A 24,730-nucleotide genomic window follows, 5' to 3' on the forward strand; every position below is an offset into this window, starting at 1 on the left:
GTCATCTGTTATCTTCAATAGCAGACTCTGTGTACTATGTGCTTTCTGGTAGCCAGACTGGAATGGATCTAATAAATTATTAGTTTTTAAATATTCTTTCATCTGGTTACATACAATTCTTTCCAAGGGCTTGGAAACTGCTGGAAGTAAAGATATAGGACGTAGTTCATTTAGAGAGGAAGGAAGCTTAATTTTTGGAAGAGGACGAATGAGAGATTGTTTCCATATTGATGGGTATTTTGAATATGTTAGAGAAAAATTATAAATTTCTAGTAAAGGAGATATAATGGACGGCATTGATTTTTTTATAAAGTCTATAGGAATTTCATCTGCACCCTTTGCATTAGACTTACTGTGAAAAAGGTTCGACATAAGTACATCAAGGGTTATGTGTTTGAAATAAAATTGTTCTTGACTGACACTGGCCACCGGATACACTACATTGGAGAGATCACAGATATTAGTGTTATTAACAAAGCTGGCAAAGTATTTATTAATTTCATCACAGCTGAACGGTATATTAGTCTGTTGTGACTGAGATTTAATTAATCCAAGTTTCCTCAACTCATTCCAAGTTACCTTGGAATCAGTGATAGCTGAAAATTTAGTGGAGTAGAATGTCCGTTTAGCCTTTCTAATTATATTTTGTACTTGATTTCTCTTAATTTTATACTTCAAATAGACAGTATCATCACGCGTTCTAATAAATGCCCTACGTAACTTATCGCGTTCACGCATCAAACTACGAATTTCATCCGACAGCCAAGACGCTGATGGTCGCTTGATATTAACAGAACGTAAAGGAGCATGATTGTTCATTGTCTCAATTATAAAGTTATTAAAGAGTTGTACTTTATCATCTACATCTGAAGACTGATAAAAGGAATTCCAGTCACAGTTCTGAAGGTCAATTAAATATTCTTCAGTGACAAAATGTCTAAAATCTCTGAAGGAAATTACCCCATTAAGTAAACGAGTCACTTTAAAAGAATACCTTATTTGAATCAAATCATGATTCGAAAGAAAAGAAACCGGAAGTTGAGAATGTTCTATAACTTTGTCAGGGTCGTCAACAATAAATATATCTAGCCAGGTGTGCGAGGATGTTGTATGATGGGTAGGATAGAATGGAACAAGGAACAAATTACACTCATGTATAAAATTACTGACATACTCGTAACTACTGTCGAATGTAACTGCATTCATATCAGTATTCCAATCACCCACGGTATAGAACAGTGAATAGTAATTTAGAAGCTTCATGGCCCTTAATCTCAACAACAAGAAACTCAGGGCGAGAAGAGAGTGGAGGAGGGAGAGAGGGAGAGAGAGTGAGAGAAGAGAGAGTGAGAGGAGAGAGAGAGAGGAGAGAGAGAATAGTCTCTAAGAGAGAGCGTGAGAAGAGAGAGAGAGAATAGTCTCTAAGAGAGAGTGGGAGGAGAGAGAGTGAGAGGAGAGAAAGAATAGTCTCTAAGAGAGAGTTCTCTAAATATTTTTCAGTGAACAGAATATGATGGTTAAATCGTAACTTTGGGCGGCAACATATGGAACAGACCAACATTGGCCCCATCACTTACACCATTTCATGAATACCGTATATTTGAATCCTTAATGAATTTGACCATTAACAAATTTCAAAATGTTATGGCCACACCCCATTTCTGTAAGTTGAGGTAATTTAGATTTACTAATATGTAAAATAATTTATAAAGTTGTGATTGAACTATATACTGCTAAACATAGGAGTGATTTATGATTACTGCAGACTGGAGTCGCAATTTTAGCGTAATCGATGTGGGTGGTAGGGAGACGCATCGATAATTGCTCTTCGCCCATGCACAGACCTGACCTTTTTTAAACTGTGCCAGGTACCTGCGTCTCGCTTGTTTCCTGTAAACAGGACTTCTTCAAAAATGTACATCTCATATTCTTTTCGAAGCCAAACCATACGGGTATGCTTTGTTTGACAATGCCTTTGAAACTGTTAAAGCTGTATGATTTGTAAATTGCTTGATTTCTTTTTTGTTAATTTGCTGATGTGTTTTGATTTGTTGTTTTTCAGAACACTGGACGATCAACTTAACGAAGCCAAAGCTTACGTCACACCAAGTGAGGATATTATGTGTATTTATATTTAATACTAATATAAAATTATATAAAATAATGGTAGTAAATAATGGTTACAGTTTCATCGCTTAAAAAAAAAAGAAAGTTAAATGTTAAATGTAAATGAATAATTAAAAATTAATAATGAAATAAGGATAATAAGGACTTACCATTAAATAATCAAAACTCGAAATTTAGGTTTTAAAAATGGACATCCTCCATATGATATCCATTTTGGTGAACGCACTCTTCGAGCCTACCCCGAAAGTTCAACATCACCTGCTGAATCATTTGTCAGCTGCCACTTCTTGTCGAATCGCCTCCTTAGTTTTGGTACAGTCCTCGGCTTGTTGATGTAAATTTTTGCTTTGAGTTTACCCCCTTCGAGAAAATAATCGCATGGAGACTAACCAGGGGACCAAGGGGCCAGGCAACAACTCCTCGCAAAGAATTGACATGTTCGATAAAAAGGTGGGGCACTTCAATCATTGACGCTCTTGATGTGTGGGCAGTCGCCTCATCTTGTTTGTACCATATTCTTTGCCTATATTTATGTGTCTTCTCCGTGGCTCAGGCATAAAAAAAGTTCTAAGCATCTCTGCTTAACGGGCAGAGTTAACGGTAACCGCTACCCCATGCTGGTCCTGAAAAAAAGTGAGGCTTAATTACACACCAACACTTCCAACAGCGCACCATATAGTTGCTTGTTCACAATGCAAGCGCCGTTCATAGATATGGCGTGGGTTTCGTGATGCCCAGTACCTACAGTTTTGTTTATTAACAAAACCGTATATGTGGATGTGCTCGCACTCGATTGGATATCGATGTCATCTGTCAACATTTCAAACATAAAGCAAATTGCATTCTGATCAACTGTTTTGTGATTGCGAGTTTGTAAGGGTGAAAATTCAATAAACTGCCTCATACTGCTACGAACGGATTAATAGGAATGCTCTGTACAGTTTATTGCCTCCGTAGTGAACGCCTTGGACTGGCATCCAATGTCTGTCGTAGAAGTTCCACATTTTCTGGTGTACGCTCATAACGTGGAGCCTCTTGTGCTTATTTCATTTGGGGGTCCTCTTGCCCTGAACACATTTCAATATGGTGTTGAACTTCGAAAACAGGTTCGAAGAGTGCTTCCACCGAAATGGACATCATTTGGAGGATATCCTTTTTTAAAACCTAAATTTCAAGTTTTGATTATTTAATGGTAAGTCCTTATTATCCTTATTTCATTTAAAGTTTAAAAAAATAAGTATATTTTTTTAAGCTATGAAGCTGTAAATAAAACCCTGAAACATCTTCGATAAATATATTTTATTCACACATATTTAAAAAAAATTATATGGAAATCCATTGCGAAACGCGTGAATTGTTAGGTAGACAACGGTTTGGTTGCAAGTAAGGCAATAAGCCTTATTACTTCTACCCCTAACAGCCTCTTCTTTTAGAGGCACCGTTTGGGCTGAGACCATTCCCCGAAGCTTGATTCCCTTAGTAGAAATATGAGGGGTGGCTATCAAATAACGAGACTGATGCTATATATTAATTGCTACACATATTAATTGATTATCCCCTTCAGTATAAACCCCCTCTACTCATACTTCTGCACATCTCCTTTGTTCAAAATAGTGTTGGTAGTCATCTTCTGTAATCCTCATGACGTTTGCCGCTTTTGTTTTACAGCTTCGACACTATCGAAACGTGTCCCTTTATCGCAGGGTACTGATAAAAGTCACATGGAGCCAGGTCAGGTGAATAAGGCGGATGGCTAAACACTTTAGATGCCGATTTCTTGATGCAGAACCAATCTTTTTCTTCCACAATTGAGGTCTTTTTTTCTCTTATTCTTTCACGTAGTTGGGCTAGGACATCAAGGTAGTAATATTGATTAATAGTTCGATCTTCAGACCCCCGTTCAAGTTGCTTTCAAATAGAAATTTTTTCTCCCAAACAAGGAGCAAATATATTTCAGTGACATCTGTATAGCCACTAATTCTGCAGTAAATAGATAAATCACATATCATAATAGTCATAAAATGGTTGCGGCACGGATCATATACACCATTCCGACATTATTAACAATTTTCGATCCGTCTGTAAATTCGGATAATGAGTAGCGATGTATAATCTGTCAGCGCTGAGTTTCTCATTTCTTAAGTATTCTGTTCAGTACGAATGTGGTGTTTATATTTTTGAAAATCCATAATAAAACGTTTCCAAAACATATGTTTTTTTAAATATATTTTTAATGATACAATCGTTAATGTAACTGAATCTTTAAAATAATAATTTTGGCGAGTTAATTTTGTTTGTTGGGCGATCTGGTGAATAAAGTGCAATATTTTCTAATAGTGATAGTTTCTAATCAGGTGTGTTCTGTTCTGAGTATTGAGTGAGCTGTTTGCGGTGACATCACTGTGAGAAACTGTCTTCGCAATGGGGCGGAAGGAAGAGGTATTTGTCTAGTGGTGGCAGTGTTAGAGGCCAGATATTAGGTCTGACTTTATCTTTTTTTTTTTTTTTATTTATTTATTTCTGACTACGAAATAAAGGAAGAGAACAGGAAAACTAACAGAGCAGCAAACAGATCGGAACTATGTCAGCAAGTAAGCGACCATGCTGAACATTAGTCAGTAATTTGAGATGTTAGAGGCCAATCTAGTTAGCCAAGCCCACAAGTTTCCTCCCAATTACGTCTTTAATTTGATTCTATTGTCCTGGTATAAAGTGGATACCTACCTGGATACCATATCTCCTTCCTCTTTTTTCTTACTTCACTTCACAAACTCTATTGTGCTCTATTCTTTTTGTCACTAGTTATCAAACTTAGAAGGACGTTTTTTATTTTCACTAGGATGCGAAATGTGCCATCTTTAAGGTTAGGATAACATAAATAACATATTAATAAAATGTACAAAAGTTTTTGGTGAAATTTCTTCTGTATGCGACTTTAAACTGAGAGTATTGCGTTTTAGGAAATAGGAAGATGCGATCAAACAGAACGGAACCAATATTTTACTACTCCTTACTAGTTTAGAAAGACTCAGCCAGTAATAAATGTATTAGTCAAGCGCTAATTCTTCGCACACATCCTAAAATAAAGGAGGATTTGCCCCATATTTTAAAGAAACTTTGGGAATTTTATCTTCTATAGAAATAGAGAAAAAAATTCTCAAAGTTGGATGTTTTTCAATGTTACACTATTTTCGTGCAGTTTCTGACTATCAATCCTTATACAACTGCCCCCTACCGGACAGTTTCAATTTGTAAAAAAAAAAAATACGTATTTTTTGATAAAGAAAATTTTTATGAGTATTAAGTTGATAATTTTTATAATTTTTTTTATATTGTTTTCAAGAATTGGCAAAAAAGAGTAGCCACAGGACACAGGCAGCTTCTTGGGGTGCGTGATCGGCTCTTGGGTCAAGCAAAGCACAAAATTATACGCAAATGTTATTTTGGATGGCATACAGTTTGTCTCCTCACATATCAACTTATACTCCATAACAAAAACTTACAGTTTTAAAAGTTAAGTAGATTAAACGCCAAAAAGTGCACAAATCAGCAAGTACCCATCACTTCATTAGTATTATCTACGTAATTTTAGTGCATTAGTTAATGATCATTAATATTTTTTTGAATATATTATATGTCACAGTGCCTTGAGCTGGGATTATTTTATCTATAAAATATTTGTTAAGTAAAGAATAGCACAACATTTAACTTACTTGTACACTGACCGTAATAGGAGGTATCAAACTCAGATTAACAAAAAAAAAAAAAAAAAAAAATTGCAAGTGAAAAAACTAGTAACTCAACCAACTCACGTCCAACAACGCCCTGAGGAAGACAATTACTTTGCCGAAACGTTGGCGCAAAGACGGAGTTGCGGTTTTATAAATTGACCGAATCTTCGCTATTTCTATCCTAAATATTTGTTATTAACTGAGTGATTTGTGCTCTCGTATTCTTCTGAAGGACTAAAATTTCGTTTTAACTCTGTGATTTAAATTTCGACAGTCACCAAGTCTTTCTTATTCTATTTTAACGTGCTTGTGTCTGTTTGTGTATGATGATATTCAGAATAAAGTGCATAATAAATATAAATCAGAAGAATAATTTGGAATAGAGTTAAAATAAAGTTCTATTTATTTATGAAGATATACTATAATATACATTTTATTAATTTCAAAATAAAAAAATTGTTACGAATGAAGTTGCCAGCATAAGGATTTGAGAAAAATATCAATGAAAAGTTAATGCAGTGAAATTACAAAATGCAAATGATATTTATGAAGTGATGGGTACTTGCTAATTTGTGTTCCTTTTGTCGCTTAACATAAAAAACTAAATCAAACTTAACTTTTTAAACTGTAAGTTTTTGTTTTTAAGATTTTTGTACATTTTGATAGATTTATTTTTGCCCCTTGTTTGGAACAAATTTATATACCTAGTGATTTGCAATAACTTCTAAATTAATTTGTAATTACAGTACTTAACCCTAGAAGAGCAAAGAGAATTTAAATTGCGAATACGGCGTGATTGCTATACTTCTCTTTAGTAGATGAAGGATGGTACTTAAATATTTAAATAATACTAAACATTTCTTGCCAAATTTTATCAAAATCGGGCAAAGAGTTCAGTGTTATTATTTATAATAGTATAAGAGGGGGCTTCATTTACGTGGGGCGAATTCCTCTCCTAAAGTATATAAAGGTCGAGATCCTCAAAAGCCATTTCTACATAAAATCTCGAATCGAATGACACGCCATTCATTACAGTTGATTCACCTGTCGATGATTTGTATCGATTGCAATACTTCCCCTTAGTAGGCGTACGTGCTTGATGACACTTTAATGAGAAGCTTTGCCCACTTGTTGGTGCTAAATTTTAACAAAATGTGGCTATGATTTACAGAGTTAATAACTAATATCTAAATGATTTTTTTGTTGCTGTTTCAGCGAGTTCTGGTACGGCACAAGCCTCACCAGACAAAAGATCACCTTGCACACGGGGTAAAACCATGAGAGATTTTGAAGAAGAACTGTCTGAATTGAAAAGGGAAAATTTTGATTTGAAGATGAGGATCTATATAATGGAGGAGCAGCAGGATCTCTTTCAGGGAGTGGAGAACATTGACGAAATATACCATATCAACTCTTCACTCAAAGTGTGTAATCATCAACATTACGATATATAAATTACTCATTTGGCCTCTCTGCCTTTCAAATAAAGTTATTCGCACTGATTTTATCAAATATTTGCTCTTGGTTTAACATTATCTGTTATAGGGGAGGGATTAGCTACGCGGTTAGCGAACTGGACTCTCACGCGGAGGTCCCGGGTTCGAATCCAGCTGCTGACCCTTAGATTTTCTCTTCCTAGGAGCTTCTTACAGCTCACTGTCCGGAGGCCGGCAGTGCACTGAAAAAAGCTCCGGGCGCCAATAACCTTAGATGTTGACGCGCCTTAAATCATTAAAAAAAAAAAAAAAACATTGTATATAATTAGTTTAAACCTTAAAAAAAGGTATAATGCTGTCTTGCAGTTTTATTTGACTGGAATCGGTCAGATTTATAATTATAAACAAATACCTCGCGATCTTCTGTAATAAATTTGCTCATAATATTTCAACAATTCTCTTCCAGGTCTTTTTTTTTTAAAAGAAACGTTTCTTACCCTTGTGCTTTACTTGCCCGAAGATATTAAAAACACCATCGTACTAAATTATTAAATCCATAGTCCTTTAGGAAATTTTAAAACAATTGATTACTTGTATTAAAGTAATTTTACTGCATTTAATTTTAATGGTTCACAGACCCTTATGTAGTAGGCCATTTTCATCTAAAACTATTAATGCTTTTTTTTTTTTTTTTGTGAATCGCCATTAAACGATTGAACAAAAATTAATGACGCTAAAAAACACCAAGCTACAGCATACATGTTTATATGTTTAGTCCGATTTCGGAGTATCATCTGTCATTAGAGGTATTGGTTAGAGATTTCGACTGCTAACTTTGTTTCAGTCTATGTTCCCTACTATGTTATATCAAACTATGTTCCCTACTATGTTATTAAAACTGTCCGGTAGGACAGTTGTATAAGGGTTGATCGTCAAAAACTGCACGAAAAAGCGTAACGTTGAAAAACACCCAACTTTGACAATTTTTTTCTCTTTTTCTATAAAAGATAAAATTCCCAAATTTTCTTTAAATCTTACTCCAAACCCTCCTTCATAACTGTAATTTTTTTGCAACCACCCAGATCTAATAGGTTTCGAGAAAAAAGTTGCCGAAAATGAGCAAAAACGGCTTTTTCAAAAATTGTTGTTGTTCTTGTTCTTCTTCTTCTTCTTCTTCTTCTTCTTGTTGTTGTTGTTACCTTTTTTGTAAACTACGTAGCGCCTAAACGCGGGAACCGATTTTCATGAATGAGGTGTCATTCGATTCGGAATTTTATGTAGATGTGCCTTTTGGGGGTCTCGACGCTGTACATCGCATAGGAGAGGAGTTAGCCCCCTTTATGTAAGGCCCCCTCCAAAATTATTATTACTAATTATTCTGTAAATCTTAGCCCGATTTTGAAATAATTTGGTAGGATGATAGAGTTAGGGCTCCCCTACGTAACATTAAAGCGGCGATCAGCTCTTACACTTGTTAAGGGAAAGTATAGCAATCGTTTCAAATTATCGACACGAGAACCGATTGTCATGAATGAAGTGTCATTCGAATTGAAATTTTTTACAGATTTGCACTTTAAAAGTCTGAACGCTGTGCCTCATAAAGAGGGGAGTTTGCCCCACCCAAGTAAGGCCCTTTCTAAAACTATTATTACCAATATTTCTGTAACGCTTTGTCCGATTTTGATAAAATTTAGCACGAATAAGTGGTTAAAGCTCCTCTACGTTGCTGATGCTCTTGCACCTACTAAGAGGAAGTACTGCAATCGTTAAAATTATCAATGGGTGAACCTATTTACATTAATGAATAGTCGTTCGATTCAAAATCTTTGCCTTTTAGGGAGAAGTACTGTAATCGCAGTTTATTTTTCTTACTCCTCTTAAGAGGAAGTACTGAAATCGCAGTTTAATTTTGCTTTTTACGTACAAATACCTTCCTATTTTATTCAAAACGCTTTCTCAAAAAAATTGTTATTGAGGATGGCAACTATAATCATTCTTTAAAAAGATCTCTCCAATGGTAGTTACGGTTCCGACTTAACACCTTATCAGGTTATAATGATAGAATTGCTTATTCTAAATTTTAAAAAAATCTGTGAAGCAGATAAGTAACTTTGTAAAATAGACAAAAATGAAAATCTATCCAAAAGGTACAAAAATCTCTTTAACAAAAACTTACAGTTTAAAATGTTAAGTATAAGGGTTGATTAAACGCCAAAAGGTACACAAATCAGCTAGTACCCAACATTTCATTCATGCTTAGCTGATATAATTTAAGTAATTTTGCTGCATTAACTTTTTCTTCACATTTTTTTAGAAATTATTAGATGTCACAGACCCTTATGCTGGCCAGATCATAATATTATTTTGTTATAATTATGATAAAATGTATATTATATCTTCGTTTTTAAATAGGTACTTTATTTTAACTCCATTTCAAATTATTCTTCAAATTTCTCTTTAATATGCCCTTTATTCTTAGTAGTCACATATACATTCATGTTAAAGTAGAGAAAAACAAAGTTAGAGTCAGCTACTGTTTAAGTTTGAATCACGGATTTAACAGAATATTTCAGTCTTGAATTCGTCTTACCGAAATATTCGTGAGCACAAATAACACACAGTTAATAACAAGTAGATTATTCAACAATAATTATTCATTTCTCAATTGTAATTTAATTTAGGCCCCCTAATTTTACTTATAGTAAAATACTGGAATAATTAGCTGTCCTAAAAATATGCATATCTTATTTATTATATATTACATATATTCAACATTGTGAGAAGAACAGCTACATTGAGAGTGTAATTGAAGAAAACTATATTATTTGCGATAAAGCCAGATAATTATTACCTATTATTATAAACGTTTGACTACTACATAAAATAACAATTACTTTAATCGAAGAATGAACTTAAACCGACGATTTAAAAAAATAAATAAATAAAATAAACAAAATCATTGTTGATATAAGCATTTTTTAAAAAAAGGTTTTGAATTTTTTAGCCTCATAATTTTTTTTTATTTTTTATAACGTTTTTCTTTTTCACCTGTAATTAATAGTTTGATTATTATAAATAACTAGATATAACAGTCAATCTACAGTGCTACTTGAACAAATATTTTGTAGATGAAAAGGGCCAGCATAAGGGTCTGTGACATCTAATAATTTCTAAAAAAATGTGAAGAAAAAGTTAATGCAGCAAAATTACTTAAATTATATCAGCTAAGCATGAATGAAATGTTGGGTACTAGCTGATTTGTGTACCTTTTGGCGTTTAATCAACCCTTATACTTAACATTTTAAACTGTAAGTTTTTGTTAAAGAGATATCAAACTATGTTCCCTACTATGTTATATCAAACTATGTTCCCTACTATGTTATATCAAACTATGTTTCCTACTATGTTATATCAAACTATGTTTCCTACTATGTTATATCAAACTATGTTTCCTACTATGTTATATCAAACTATGTTCCCTACTATGTTATATCAAACTATGTTCCCTACTATGTTATATCAAACTATGTTCCCTACTATGTTATATCAAACTATGTTCCCTACTATGTTATATCAAACTATGTTTCCTACTATGTTATATCAAACTATGTTTCCTACTATGTTATATCAAACTATGTTTCCTACTATGTTATATCAAACTATGTTTCCTACTATGTTATATCAAACTATGTTTCCTACTATGTTATATCAAACTATGTTCCCTACTATGTTATATCAAACTATGTTCCCTACTATGTTATATCAAACTATGTTCCCTACTATGTTATATCAAACTATGTTCCCTACTATGTTATATCAAACTATGTTTCCTACTATGTTATATCAAACTATGTTTCCTACTATGTTATATCAAACTATGTTTCCTACTATGTTATATCAAACTATGTTCCCTACTATGTTATATCAAACTATGTTTCCTACTATGTTATATCAAACTATGTTCCCTACTATGTTATATCAAACTATGTTCCCTACTATGTTATATCAAACTATGTTTCCTACTATGTTATATCAGTCTATGTTCCCTACTATGTTATATCAAACTATGTTTCCTACTATGTTATATCAGTCTATGTTCCCTACTATGTTATATCAAACTATGTTCCCTACTATGTTATATCAGTCTATGTTTCCTACTATGTTATATCAAACTATGTTCCCTACTATGTTATATCAAACTATGTTCCCTACTATGTTATATCAAACTATGTTTCCTACTTATGTTTCAGTCTCGCACTAGATTTTCAACAGATCTTTCATACTTAGAACTCAGAACCCGTCTTGTCTACTTACTATTCACGTATGGCAGTAATATCATACATAGAAGAAATTAGAAGTGTATAGAACAAATATAATTAATATGTGACAGCGTGATGATAGCCTTTTAACAATGAATTGATCATTTTCCATATGTTATTCATTTTGCAGAAAGAAGTGGAAGACCTACGCAAGCAGGTATCGGACAAGGACGATCTCATACTGAAGGCCGGCGATGCTATGAACTTGCTAGTGAACAAACATAAGGAAGAAGTTAGTCTGATCAAAATGCAGGCCCAACAGGAAGTAGAAACCTACAAGGAGAGGCTGGATATTTTGCAACAGGTAACTTGAAAGATTAATGTGCATCGTTTGCTGAAAAACGTCAGCCCATCGAAATGCACGAAAGTTCTGGCAATCGTAAACGTGTTATATAAATGAGCGAGTGAATCTTAACTGAATATATTTTGTGCGAGAAATTTAATTAATATTAATCTATAAGAATAATTACCACTAAAATATGTTGTTTGTAATTAATTTATTCATCTTTTTCTGTACTGATGCAGGAGCTGATGGATTCTCGAGATAAGTCGTTGTATTCGCAGCAGAAACTTGACGATTCCTCCTCAGTGATGTTCACTTTACCATTTACTCTGCCTGCGGAGAAAAAACCTTTTGAATGTAGTAAATACGAGGAGGTAGTCGTCGGACTGACCAGCCAAGTAAATACTATTTACAACTCTGATTGAATATTTTCCTTCGAAAAACATTTTCTTGAAGGTGGTGGGTAGTGATCCATTATTTCTATTACATGTCAGCTGACTCAAATTCGGATTGGACGGTAGTCCACATGCGGCGCTTCGTCAATCTCCCTAAAATTCTGAGATAACCTGAACAAATACGATAGCCTCAGAACTCCCCCGAAAAAACGGTGCTCCGAAGTTATTAGTCCCTTTAGAACAAGTTACTTTATTGTAATGTAAAGCAGAACAAGCCAATGTAACGTCAAGCAGTACTTAGGAAACTGCTAGAATTCCGAACTTTAATAAAAAGTCCAACTGAAAAAGCAGTTTTGTTTAGAGAATAATAAGTTATTGGAATTTTTGCGAAAAAGGCTCTTTTGCACTTCCTGTGCTAATTTCTTTCTCTGTGCAATCTCTTTTATTCAAAAAGATTTTTTCCAAATAGGTTGATTCAAAAGCGCTCTTGGCGCTAAAGATTTTTAACTCCCAAATTGAAACTAGTTATTTGGAGTTGAAGACGGGCTTCCAAGTGGCAGAATGTATATTCTTCCAAATTTCAGTTTTTATCATGTAATATATTGCAGTCTACGCGCTATAAGACTACTGAATATTGTGCTAAATACAATGTTTAAACCAAGTGTGTTAGAGAAACATTTATTTTTTCCCACTTTAAAACTTAAGTAAATTAATCGCCTCTTTTTAAGGCTGTACCTAACAGAAAAGATTGATGGTTTCGGGGACCAAATGAGAATAGATGTTGTCAGGCGACCGCAGAGGATAATTTCTTTTGTTATCCAGGAGAGAGGGGCTTTCCAAACAAACGATGGTCAGAAGATTTGGACGAGGGTGATTATACATAGAGGTCTCGTAGTTTGTGGCGACTGGGTTAATTGATATTGTTGGCGGAAAAGTTTTGTATATTGGCAGATGTTTTTATGTATTGTAACGTGGAATGAAAAAAAGTAATAATAATTTATCTATTTAGTTTTTATTTCTATTTAAGGCGGTCAAAAATCTATCATTGCGCTCATAGCTATTTTTAGACTCCGACGGCCTCCAGAGAATACGACCTCGTTATTATAGTCAACAACGGAAAGTGAGCTGTAAGAAGCTCTTAGAAAGAGAAAATTTAATGGTCGGCTGCTGGTTTAAACCCGGGAGGGAATCCAGTATGCTAACCTCCGAGCTAATCCTTTTCTTTTTACCTCAATTTTAATATGAATTCACTTGCACAGTTCATTCCAAATAGTATATTTGTAACGATTGTTATGTTTTTACAGGTTAACGATTTGGAATGCGAATTAAAAGAGAAAAACAAACAACTTCAAGATGCATTTAGAACGATAGAAAAATTAAATGGTGAAGTGATGTCATTGAAGGAGATAGAGAATAATCTTAGATCGGAGATTGTTTCCAAAGCTGGTACAATTAGTTTGTTGGAGAATGAATTGGCCGAAAAGGATATGGATATACAAGCTTTGCACAACAAAATTACTGCCTTCGAATCTAAACTGAAGGAAACTCCGGGGAGAGATCAGGTATTTGGCGGATTTTAATTCTTCTCTAAAACTCTAGTGGTGCAAAACAGACAAAAACTTGCAGAATATTTTGTAGGCAGCTCAAGAGGAACAACTTCCTACAGAAGAAATGCAAAAGTTACAATTAGAAAAGGAATTAACCAATTATCAAAAATTGAAAAGTAAATATGATTCTGTGAGAATGCAGAATGATCAATTAACCTCTCAGGTTTGTAAATTTACTTATAGAAATAAAGAAAATAGTATTTAATTAAAAGGAAAAGTGTACTACCACTCGAACTAGTTTCAAATTAGAGGATAGTGTAATATAGTTGATGTTCTAAACTATGACAATGTAAGATCTTACATATGTACACTATTTACAATAATATGCTAACACCTAAATCAGTGTTCTATTGCCTTAAAAGTAACAAACCTTTGAAAATATTCCCTTAGAAGAGTATTATATATATTTATATTATTAAAAGGGAGAGGGAGAGAGAGAAAGACAGAGAGGATGATTGAGTGAGTGAGTTTGAGGAACTGCTGAAGTGGCAGTTCAAAATATGTTAACATATCTTTTTGTTTGTTCATTGTTTAATTTGCTTCTGTGTGAGTTAATATCAATCAATAAAGCTTAAATAAAAGAAGGTAAATAAGATGAAAAGTGAAAATAAATATGAGTTCATCATCTTGGTAATTCGCTTACGCTTTGCAATACATTTCTATTCAGAAGTGTGCTGCTTTAAGAAGTTACAAAAAGGGGTGGCTTTCTCTAAAAATGATGGTATTGTGAACATTCTGTTCATTTTAATGAGTGGACTACACCTCTGAAGTAGTAGCACACACATAATTTTCTCCCCGTTACTACGGGATAAACTGTTTTCTATTTGTTCTTTTTAAAGAACTGGGCAAAATGTTGTTTAAAGTAATTATTTCAACCAAAATATTTCAAATAACAGTTTTAGAATATTTTATTTCTATAAGCTTATTTTAAATAAAATATTTGGAAAATAATTGTTTCTGCATCCCATCAACTTGGCCCTACTCAACCATAATTTTTACCATCCATATAGACTTCATCATATCAACATGGATCCATCAACTCATTACGTAAATAATTTTCATTCTATTCAATATATTACCACTTCTTCACAATCATTACTTTTTAAACCCGCATAATTTGAATGTTATAAAAGTCATAGGAAAGTAGGCCAAAGTTGTTTGGATGAAAGTACAGGGTGTGAGTAAAGGTGATAAACGTACAGGGCGAGTGGATCTAAGTTGATGGGTTGAAAGTCCAGGATGTGGTGTAAAAGAAAAAAAATAAAACGTTATTTTCATTTTTATGTATTATTTCGTTATTTTAAATAACTACTTTGTTAGAATAAATAGTTATTAAATAAAATAAATTATTTCATTCGGTTGTTTGAAATTATTATTAGTAAGTGATTTAAAAACCGTTATTTCAAGTAACTATTTCGCCAATTTATTTAAAATAATGCCGAACTGTGCTCTACAGGTACATTGTTTTCCAATAATTGTTGCGGCAACCACAAGTAAAGAAAATAAAACTGTTTTAGGGAAGGGATTAGCTATGAGGTTAGCATACTGGACTCCCACGCGGAGGTCCCGGGTTCGAATCCAGCAGCTGACCCTTAGATTTTCTCTTCCTAGGAGCTTCTTACAGCTCACTGTCCGGTGATGGACAGTGTTGTCTGTAACGAGAGAACACTGTCCGGAGGCCGGCAGTGCACTGGAAAAAGCTCCGGGCGCCAATAACCTTAGATGTTGACGCGCCTTAAATCATTAAAAAAAAAAAAAAAAATAAAATAAAACTGTTTATTATTAAAATTTCTACAGCGATTAATGAAAAAATCGCCATGTGTAACTTCTATGTTTCATAGATTGCGTAGGTCTTTGACGAATTGCCAGATTTTGGGTTCCTCAGCCTATCAGAAAAATTGAAATAAGTCACTTAATAACGGATTCACATCCTTAGCGTATTTTAATATTAATGGATTTCTTAACTTACAGATTGTAGAATTGCATAAGAGGTTGAACGAATTACAAATAGAATTGCAGAATAGAGGCGCCATCAACATGGATTTGCACCAACAGTTGGAGATGCTGAAAACTAGAAATACCGATCTTCAAGAAGAGGTGAATATTTAAAATTTATTTTGTCTGTTTAAATAAAGTTAACAAACCTAATTCAAAAATATCTATTTACTCTTTACATTCATTTTATGGAAAATTGATTTGAGTTTTTTTTATGACAAATTTGTTTTCCATTAATGGAGATCCCCAAATTGCACAAACCTTGCGTCTGCAAAAATACATTTAACAAAACATTGCTTTCGCTACTTTTGAAGCGATTTTTTTTTTTCCAAAAAAAGTGGGTTTGGATTTACATTTAGTTGCCTAATAATTTCTTAACGAATTATAGTAATACGTTATTCAAACAAAACTCCATGAGTTCTAGCTCTACTCCATTCATTAAAAATATTTTTTCAATTTTTAAAACTTGTTAGGTGATTAAATAAAACAAGTAGAGCTTATAATTTTTTATTTTTGTTTTTAATGTAAAAGTTTTAAATCTAGTTGTTCATTCTTTCTGTCGATAGCTCGGCAAAATAAATTTTACTCGACTGAAATGGCAATCATTTTTTCATCCTACTGTTTTAAATCTATTTATACTACAGTATATTAATCTGTGAAGTTTGTAAAAGATGCTTGTTAGAAAGAGCTTTGCGATTAGTGGAGTGGGAAGGTGACCTTTCATTTAGTCAGTATCGGGCCTAATGCAATCAAGTTTCTGTTCTTGTCAAGTCTTATAATGAATTTTTGATTCGATAAAAAATTAATTTCAACGCTCACCCATGCCGTGTATTGGATTCCCTAACGAATCTTTCTTTGCGAAAACATATCTTTTAGCATGAGGTGTTTTAGAAAACTAGACGTGCTAGCGGGGGACTCATCCGCGACCTTCCATTCACCTGAATTTACATAAGCCTCGAAATGTTTTTTTTTTCGTTTGGCCGCATTTGCAGAGAGATGCCGCAACTGGGCCCGCAGCTGTGTAGCTTGCCAGAAGTACAAGGTCTCCTAGAGATCGAATAGTACTACTGCTTGCGACACTGTGCCGAACGAAAGGTTTACCCACTTCGACCTATTGGACTACCGTCAAAAAGGTGCAGCTGGAGCTGAACCGAAGCGATTCCTATTAATAACGCATCCACTGAAATAGATTGTGCTCCCACGATCTAATTCAGATTGCCAGATTTGTATGCACCACGGACATTACATTCAGGATTTACCAAGAGCATGAGGAACCCTTGGGAGCGTAGATGAGCCACGACGTGAAACCCCTCAGGTGATGCAGTTCTTATTTTACCAAGATTCGCTGCTTTCTTCAGATCAATCTCAGTAATGAAGTGAACAAGTCAACTTCTGTGCAATCTCAAAAATAAAATAATAGTAATAAACCGTGATAAAATAAACAAATTAAAAACTGAACAAATTTAACTTCTTAGTTGATTCACATATTTTCGCCAGACCTATCTTAAGGCTAAGTTAGTTTCTGTAACTCAAGCAACCGCATAGCCACGCCCTGAAGAGGACAATATATTTGTCGAAAGATGAGTTGTTTTATTTGACCGATTCCTCGCCAATCTTGAATCCTAAGCTTAATCCTATTGTTATAACATGTGAATAAAACACATAAGCTTTTCATACGTTTCTGAAATTTAACGGCTGAAATTTACTAGCTGGAGTGTGATTGAAATGTTGGATACTTTCTGATTTTGCACTTTTTGTCGCTTATTTAACCCTTAAACTTAACATTTTAAACAGTAAGTTTTTGGTAAGGTTCATAGAAGAGTTTTTATTAAAATAATAATTATGAGTTTGCAGTAGTACAATCCGAACAAAACGAACTACATCTTTGAGGCAAAACAATCGATAATGCTTCTTTATCTTGGACGAATTACTCTGTCGAAAAACCCAAACCTAATCCGTTCGCTTCCTAAACAATTTTCAAACAAATATAAGATAGATGGGTATTTCCTTCTCCGAGCGACAAACTATGCCAAAAGGATTAGAGCTGGGATCATGGACTTTCGTCCTCGCCAATAGGGTGAAGGTGGTACTGCAGATAATCATTAATCAGAAAATAATCAGTCAAAAACAGGCTGCAGCCACCGCTTATGCTTCACATTTTGGGATCCACAATTCTGACCAGTCCTTCCTCAAGATTGGCGTAACCTCCCAATATGTACTGTTAACAGTGGCCCTGATTATTTCCAAAGAAGTGATTAGTGTCAGCATTCTGACAGATTGGTGCTTAAAAACACTGACTTTCACCATCCTTATCAATTATAAATTGAATATAACGCTAATGATCTTCTCCAGTAAGATCCCTTTTGGCGTTAATGTGAAGTTCTTTGCAGATAGAAGTTTCAGTATATTTGTTCGATCCGTTGGCTTAATAGTAATTTATAAAAAGATTGAAAGTGGTAATAATTCTCTTTTCTGAGAGGAGGTAGTTATGTTCAGTATATTAGTTTTGTTTGTATTCTACCAGATAGATGTTCCGAACGGGAGCTTGCCAGGCTATATTTAGTCAGGTTCTTTATAGCACAGCTCACTACAGTATGGAATTTCTGTCGTGTGCTTTTAAATTATTATTTGTTTAAAAGGCTTCGAATTGTTAACTATATAATTACTCTGTTCCAATGGTTAACAATTTAATTTGGATATAAATATACTGCTTATTTTTTTTTCTTGTAAGCCAATTGTTCTTGGTCCCATAAATTTGTATTTCTATTTCGTTTGCATTATTTTTTAAATTCAATTTCTTATCTGATTTTCGATACGAAAATTGAGAATTGAGAATCGTACGAAATAAACCTTTGAGTCCTTTTGATTAGAAAAGTGGTACTTACAAATAGTAAATCATACCTAATTTTCGATATCCATATATTTATTTTAGAAGTTTCATGCATTTGGGGGGGGGGATGGATTAGTCCGAAAGTATACGATATATTGAGACCTGCAAAGCAAATATGCATTATGGTACTGGGTTCGATTCCGGTCTTGGCCTTGTATTTTATTTAATGGTTAAATGAGAAATAGTAAAGTACGTTTGCTAGTCGCCTCCGTCCACGATACCTAGTAAATGGTAGTTGGACGTAAAGCCCCGCCTGGAAAAATAGGCGATTACTTTACTTTTCTTTTTTTTTTTTATACGATATAATGATGTGTGTGTGAGTATGAACAAAATATTGAAAGGTTTTGTTTTTGTTTTTTCTTTTTAAATTTAAGGCGCGTCAACTTCAGAGGTTATTGGGCACTTTTTGGCACTGCCGGCTTCCGGACAGTATTCTCTCGTTACAAACTGTCGATCATCGGACAATAAGCTGTAAGGAGCTACTAGGAAAAGAAAATCTAAGGGCTAGCTTTTGAATTCGTTCCCGGGATCTCCGCGTGGGAATCCAATATGCTAACCACACAGCGGATCCTCTCCCTAGCTGGAATTGTTGTTATTTTAATTGCATTCTACGAGACCCGTCTGTATGAAGTGGAAGTGTCACTGTGCCATTTACTGATTTAATTTAACATGAATAACTTTTTTTAAAAGTTAGTAGAGTCACTTTACACTTTTGGGTAAAATTTTTCTTTGAAACATTTTTTTTATCCAGGAAAAATCTGTTTAGAGCAGTCAAGTTGTTAAGTAAGGTTAAATTTGTTGGTAAAATTCCCAACTTACAAGGAGATATGATTTGACCTCCATCTTACTTCTTATTTCCTCGTGTTTGGCAGTTTTATTGACAGCATAATATTAGTCTACTAGTTATCCAGAAACCCCGCAAGAATTAAAAATTTTGGGAATTGAAGTTTGAACCGTGAGGTATCGGAATAATGTCATGTGCATGTTCTCACTAGATTTTTCTAAATTTATAATGATAAATTATTATTTATTTATTTTCTATTTTTGAACGAGGAGAATTTCTGGTTAAGAATGTAAACGGAATAATAATAATAAATGAAAAGTGATAAATTAATAAGAACTTTGTCTGCTGTTTTTATACCGGTGGTAATGGTTGCCGGGGGCCAAAATTTTGATCACTGTTTGTTCTGCACCAACAATGGCAGCAATGTATTTAAGGACAAATATTTTGGTAACAAAACAGTAATGTGTAAGAGTGAATCTAAATCTAGGTAGAACAAATACAAACTAGCTAAATCGGTGATGTGGTCATATTCTCATTATTATTGTCATTTTTCGTTCATTTAAGGAGCTCTAAACCTTCTTCAGTTTACTGCGGGCCTGCAAACATTATTCTTCTGTTATAGATAGACAAAACTGTTCAACTCGGACAGTGCCCGCTCGATGGAGTAAAGATTCTCCCAACATCGGACAGTGAGCTGTAAAATCCTCCCGGGCAGAGCAGGCTGCTGAATTCACATGTAGGATCACCGTTAGAAAATCTCGCTCACTGAACTAATCCCTTTTCTAAACCTCTAGTTATTACTGATTCGCAACTCTCAACAAAAAGTTAAAACATTTAAATAAGTTCAGTTTGAGCTTTAGTGCATTGAAAAAGTATGGAAATAAATTAACAATGAAGCGAACCTTTTTTTCAAATCAACCCTTAGTTCCCCATAGTACAATTAGTACCCCATATAAGATAATCGTAAAAGCCGTTTTGAGAAAATAATTAATTGTAAATACTATTCAGTAGTGTGTTAATTCCGGTTGCCCAAGGCACGTTAATAATGTAGCGCAATTGGCAGGAATATTTGTAGTGTGAGTGATAGGGATTACATGGAATTAGGCAGCCAGCCAAGGCGTCTCCTCTCACTCTCTGAGTTCTGTTTGAGAATGCGCTGGCTAGAGAATTACAAAAATAGCAGAAATGCACATCAACGATGTGGTTAACTGCCTTTGCCCTGTTTCAAACACCGATACAGTAACTTGATGGTCCCACATCTACCATTATATCTCCAACCCAATGGAATTCGCCATCACGTCATGTCATGTTTCTGTCATGTTTACCAGTTTAATGTACGTATTCTTTAATAGTAAGCTTACTTTGGGAATTCTATGTATCAAAAATTGCGTCAAAAAGCATCATGTTCTACTTCTGTTAGTACCGGTAAAAGCATATTGCATTGAGTTTTCTACTGAAATAGGTATTCTGAGTCCCTTAAAGGTATTATTCCATTCTTAAAGGGATGACTTGTTCCGTTCTAAGGTCCTTTAAAAAAGATTACTTTTTCCATTCTCTTTGCCCTAACAGTTAACAGCGTTAATTATTTTTTAATTTAAAGAAGTTGTTATAAATGTTAGTGTGTGTGATGCCTTTACGAAGATCGCAGGAAGCTCAAATTTCCTTTGGGTATCCTCTGAAGACTTTACTGACTTTAGAGGTCAAAGTTCTGAATGTTTTTTTACTTCTGTTTATTGCACCATTTCCTGATAATTTACGGTCTACCGCTTATATAATATCCCCTTTAACAAAAACTTACAGTTTTAAAAGTTAAGTATAAGGGTGATTAAACGCCAAAAGGTTCACAAATCAGCAAGGACCTAACATTTCATTCATACTTCTAGTATCGTAATTTTTAGAGTGTATTAGATGTCACAGACCCTTGCGCTGGGGTCTTTTATCACCCATAAATATTTTTTTGTTAGAATAATAAAAGGTGTATTTCGTCATCATAGCATTAAAAAGGCACTTCATTTTAACTCTATTCCAAATTATTCTTGCGATTTATCTTTATTCTGAATAATCATCACATTCACTAACATATTAAAATGAAAAAGGGAAAGTTGGAGTTGGTCTGTTACTGTTGTAATTTGAATTACGGAGTTAAAACGAAATTTCAGTCTTGAATTCGTCTTACGTGAGCACAGATTACATAGTAACAAATAAATAATATTTGTAATTATAATTCAATCATTTTCAAACTTCAATTTAATGTAGCCCTTTTATTGAGAACTTGTAAAGAAGTTTTAAAACCAACTAAAAATATGCATATCTATTTTATATTACACTTATTGCTTAACTACTGCATAAAGTAAAGTACCAATCAGTTTAATTGAACAATGAACTTAAACCGACGATTTTTACTTCCTTCTGCTGCGCTTAACTTCACCTTAAATCAGATGTCAAAAACAAAAACAAAATAAAATCGGTATGTACGTTGGTATATGCATTTTTAATTTTATTGTCAAAACATTTATATTTTACGTTAACTTTTTTTTTGTTTAAACCCGTGCATGAATAATTTAATACCTCCTATACATTATAAATTAAATGGGTGCTACTCATTACCGAACAAAGATTTTATGCATGAAACTGGCCAGCGTAAGGGTCTGTGACATCTAATACATTCTAAAAATTATGATTCTAGAAGTACTCGTATGTATGAAAAGATGGGTACTTGCTTTAAATGATGAATAATTTCAACCTATTAAGAGGGATAATATAAAGAAAATTGCAATTACCAGTACCTTCCAACTAGAGCAGTAAGATAAATTTCGATAACACTACTTCCTCTTAAAGGATGTAAGAGAAAAGCTGTGATCACAATAACTTCTAAAGAGGGGAAAGAAAAATGATTTGCAATTACAGTTCTTCTGCGCAAACGGACAAAGAAACTTTAAACTGCGAATACTGCATGATTGCAAATACTTCCCCTTAATAGGTGTAAGAGCTGGATGAAACTTAAACGCCACGTATTCTCAATTCTTCTTCTTGCCTAATTTGATCAAAGTCGGGCTAAGATTTACAGAGTTATTATTAATAACCATTCAAAAGGGGGCTTTATTTACATGGGGCAAACTCCCCTCCTAAGTATACCATCGTGGGGTCTCGAAAAACCATATCCAAAATTTCAAATTGAAGGACAATTCATTCATTAAAATCAGTTAATTAAAAACTAAAATCAGAACGATTGCAGAACTTCCTCTCTGAAGGTGTAAGAGTATGATGGCACTTTTAGTCATGTAGGGAAGCTTTAATCGCTTCTTCGTGCTAAATTTTAACCAAATCGGATTTGACGTTGTAAAAGATTAGTAATAAGTTTTAGTGAGGGCATGACCTGCGTGGGGCAAACTGCTCTACTAACGATACACAGCGTCGAAATCTATAAAAATTCAAATCTACATCACTTTTTGAACCAAATAACGCTTCATTGAAGAAAATAGGTTCACGAAACGTTAATTTTAAGTGATTGCAAAACTTCCTTTTATTAAGTGTAAGAGCAGAACGTCGCTTTAATGGTATGTAGGGGAGCCCTAACCCTTTCAACCTGCCAAATTTCATCACAATCGGGCTAAGATTTACAGAGTTATTATAGTAATAATTAATTTGTAGGGGTTGTTTACATAAAAGGTAACAAGAACAAGAACATTTTCTGAAAATGCCGTTTTTGCCCATTTTCAGCAACGTATTTCTCGAAATCTGTTGCAACAAAATTACAGTTATAAAGGAGGATTTGCCTTATATTTTAAAGAAAATTTGGGAATTTTATCTTTTATAGAAAAAAAGAAAAACTTGTCAGAGTTAGGTGTTTTACAACGTTACGCTTTTTCGTGCAGTTTTTGACGATCAACCCTTATACAACTGTCCTAACGGACAGTTTTAATTAGAAAGTCTCGAATTCCTTGATTCCGAGTTAGAAGAAAAATCCCAGACCACTTTAAGAAAAAATCAGAAGTAGCGCTGTACTGAAGACATTATGCAAAGGAGCTTTGATGATGCGCTCCTTTTCAGATCATTTGAAGACATTATTTTGCTTGACTGAGATTTTGTCGAAAATAGCTCCTACAGATTTTTCTAAATTTTTATTTACATTCACATAAGTAAATCTTCAACTGTTTTGTGTATAAAAGTCACACATTCCCTGTCTTTTTTTACTATTCTTAACTAAGCGATTGGGAGCAGCTAGTACGGTCTTTCAGGACTCCGCAAAGCTTTCGAACACAGATAGCTAATGAATAAAAAACTAGGGTTGATTAAAAATAGCCTAAAATTAGTGTGGACAAGTTTGTTAAAGTCAGTTTACATGATTGTTTTAAAAATAACTTTTATAGAAATATAACAAATAAAACCTAATGTAGCCAGAGATTTTCTTTGGACTGAGTAATTCGTATTATCTATTCATTTCTCTCGATCCGTGAATGCGAACAGCCAGTGGCAATAAGGTTATCATCTACTTAATCAAAATAAAATAAAATAATTTTATGGTCATGCAACTCATTTTGTCCGGAAATTAGAAAATGATGCGTCCACTGTAGATAAAATCCCTTAAAAGGTTTAACAACAACAAACTACGAGTCACCACTGCTCAATCTTCCCCAATGAAGTAAGCCCACTTCGTTGTTGATTGGACGTAATGATGATTGCTGGTGATCGGCCGGTCTTTTTTAAGCATTTTTTCATAAAACTGTTTTTTAGGAACAGGATTTTAGAGAAAGATCAAGGTTTAAAGTGCCGTTACAGTAAATTGACTGAGCGGACCTATCCTGTGTTTAATATTTTTGAGTATTAAGTAGAAATTTTTGAGTTGAAAGAGTATTAATATATTGGAAGTGTAGCTGTACAGAACAGCTTTTTTTGTTAATTTTTTGGCAGTCTCAAGCGGCACTTCTAAATTCTCTTAGGCCAGGTTGTATGATACGATTTTTCACGGAATATTTTATTGATTTTTTAGTGTGGTTCTGGAGGCCTATGGCGTCTCATATTCTTTAACGGTACCATATTTTTTTAAATTTAAGAAGTAGCATTTTAGTCATCTTCCTTTTTAGTATAAATTCCAAGTTTCAAGAAAATTTAATTAGTTTAATTCAATGTCAGCAAGTCGCGTGAGTGTTCACACCAGATAAC

At 33.8% G+C, this 24,730-nt stretch overlaps 1 protein-coding gene across 13 annotated transcripts in view; it reads left to right on the forward strand.

The window, feature by feature from the left end:
* The window catches only part of cnn (phosphodiesterase 4D interacting protein centrosomin), a 94,589-nt gene that overhangs the window by 47,012 nt on the left and 22,847 nt on the right, over positions 1 to 24,730 (forward strand). For 7 of the 13 annotated variants that reach the window (XM_074123903.1, XM_074123904.1, XM_074123913.1 and 4 more), the window contains exons 2-8: positions 2,063 to 2,124; positions 7,074 to 7,282; positions 11,744 to 11,917; positions 12,139 to 12,294; positions 13,596 to 13,853; positions 13,930 to 14,061; positions 15,870 to 15,995. In XM_074123903.1, coding sequence (XP_073980004.1) covers positions 2,063 to 2,124; positions 7,074 to 7,282; positions 11,744 to 11,917; positions 12,139 to 12,294; positions 13,596 to 13,853; positions 13,930 to 14,061; positions 15,870 to 15,995 — 1,117 coding nt within the window. Of the gene's footprint in view, positions 1 to 2,062; positions 2,125 to 4,345; positions 4,719 to 7,073; positions 7,283 to 11,743; positions 11,918 to 12,138; positions 12,295 to 13,595; positions 13,854 to 13,929; positions 14,062 to 15,869; positions 15,996 to 24,730 lie in introns of those variants that run through there. The other 6 variants (XM_074123906.1, XM_074123910.1, XM_074123907.1 and 3 more) reach the window with 3 other exon arrangements.

Source organism: Rhodnius prolixus, unplaced genomic scaffold (assembly GCF_049639745.1).
Source record: "Rhodnius prolixus isolate KJV_2025 unplaced genomic scaffold, Rpr scaffold_38, whole genome shotgun sequence".
Lineage (NCBI taxonomy): Eukaryota > Metazoa > Arthropoda > Insecta > Hemiptera > Reduviidae > Rhodnius > Rhodnius prolixus.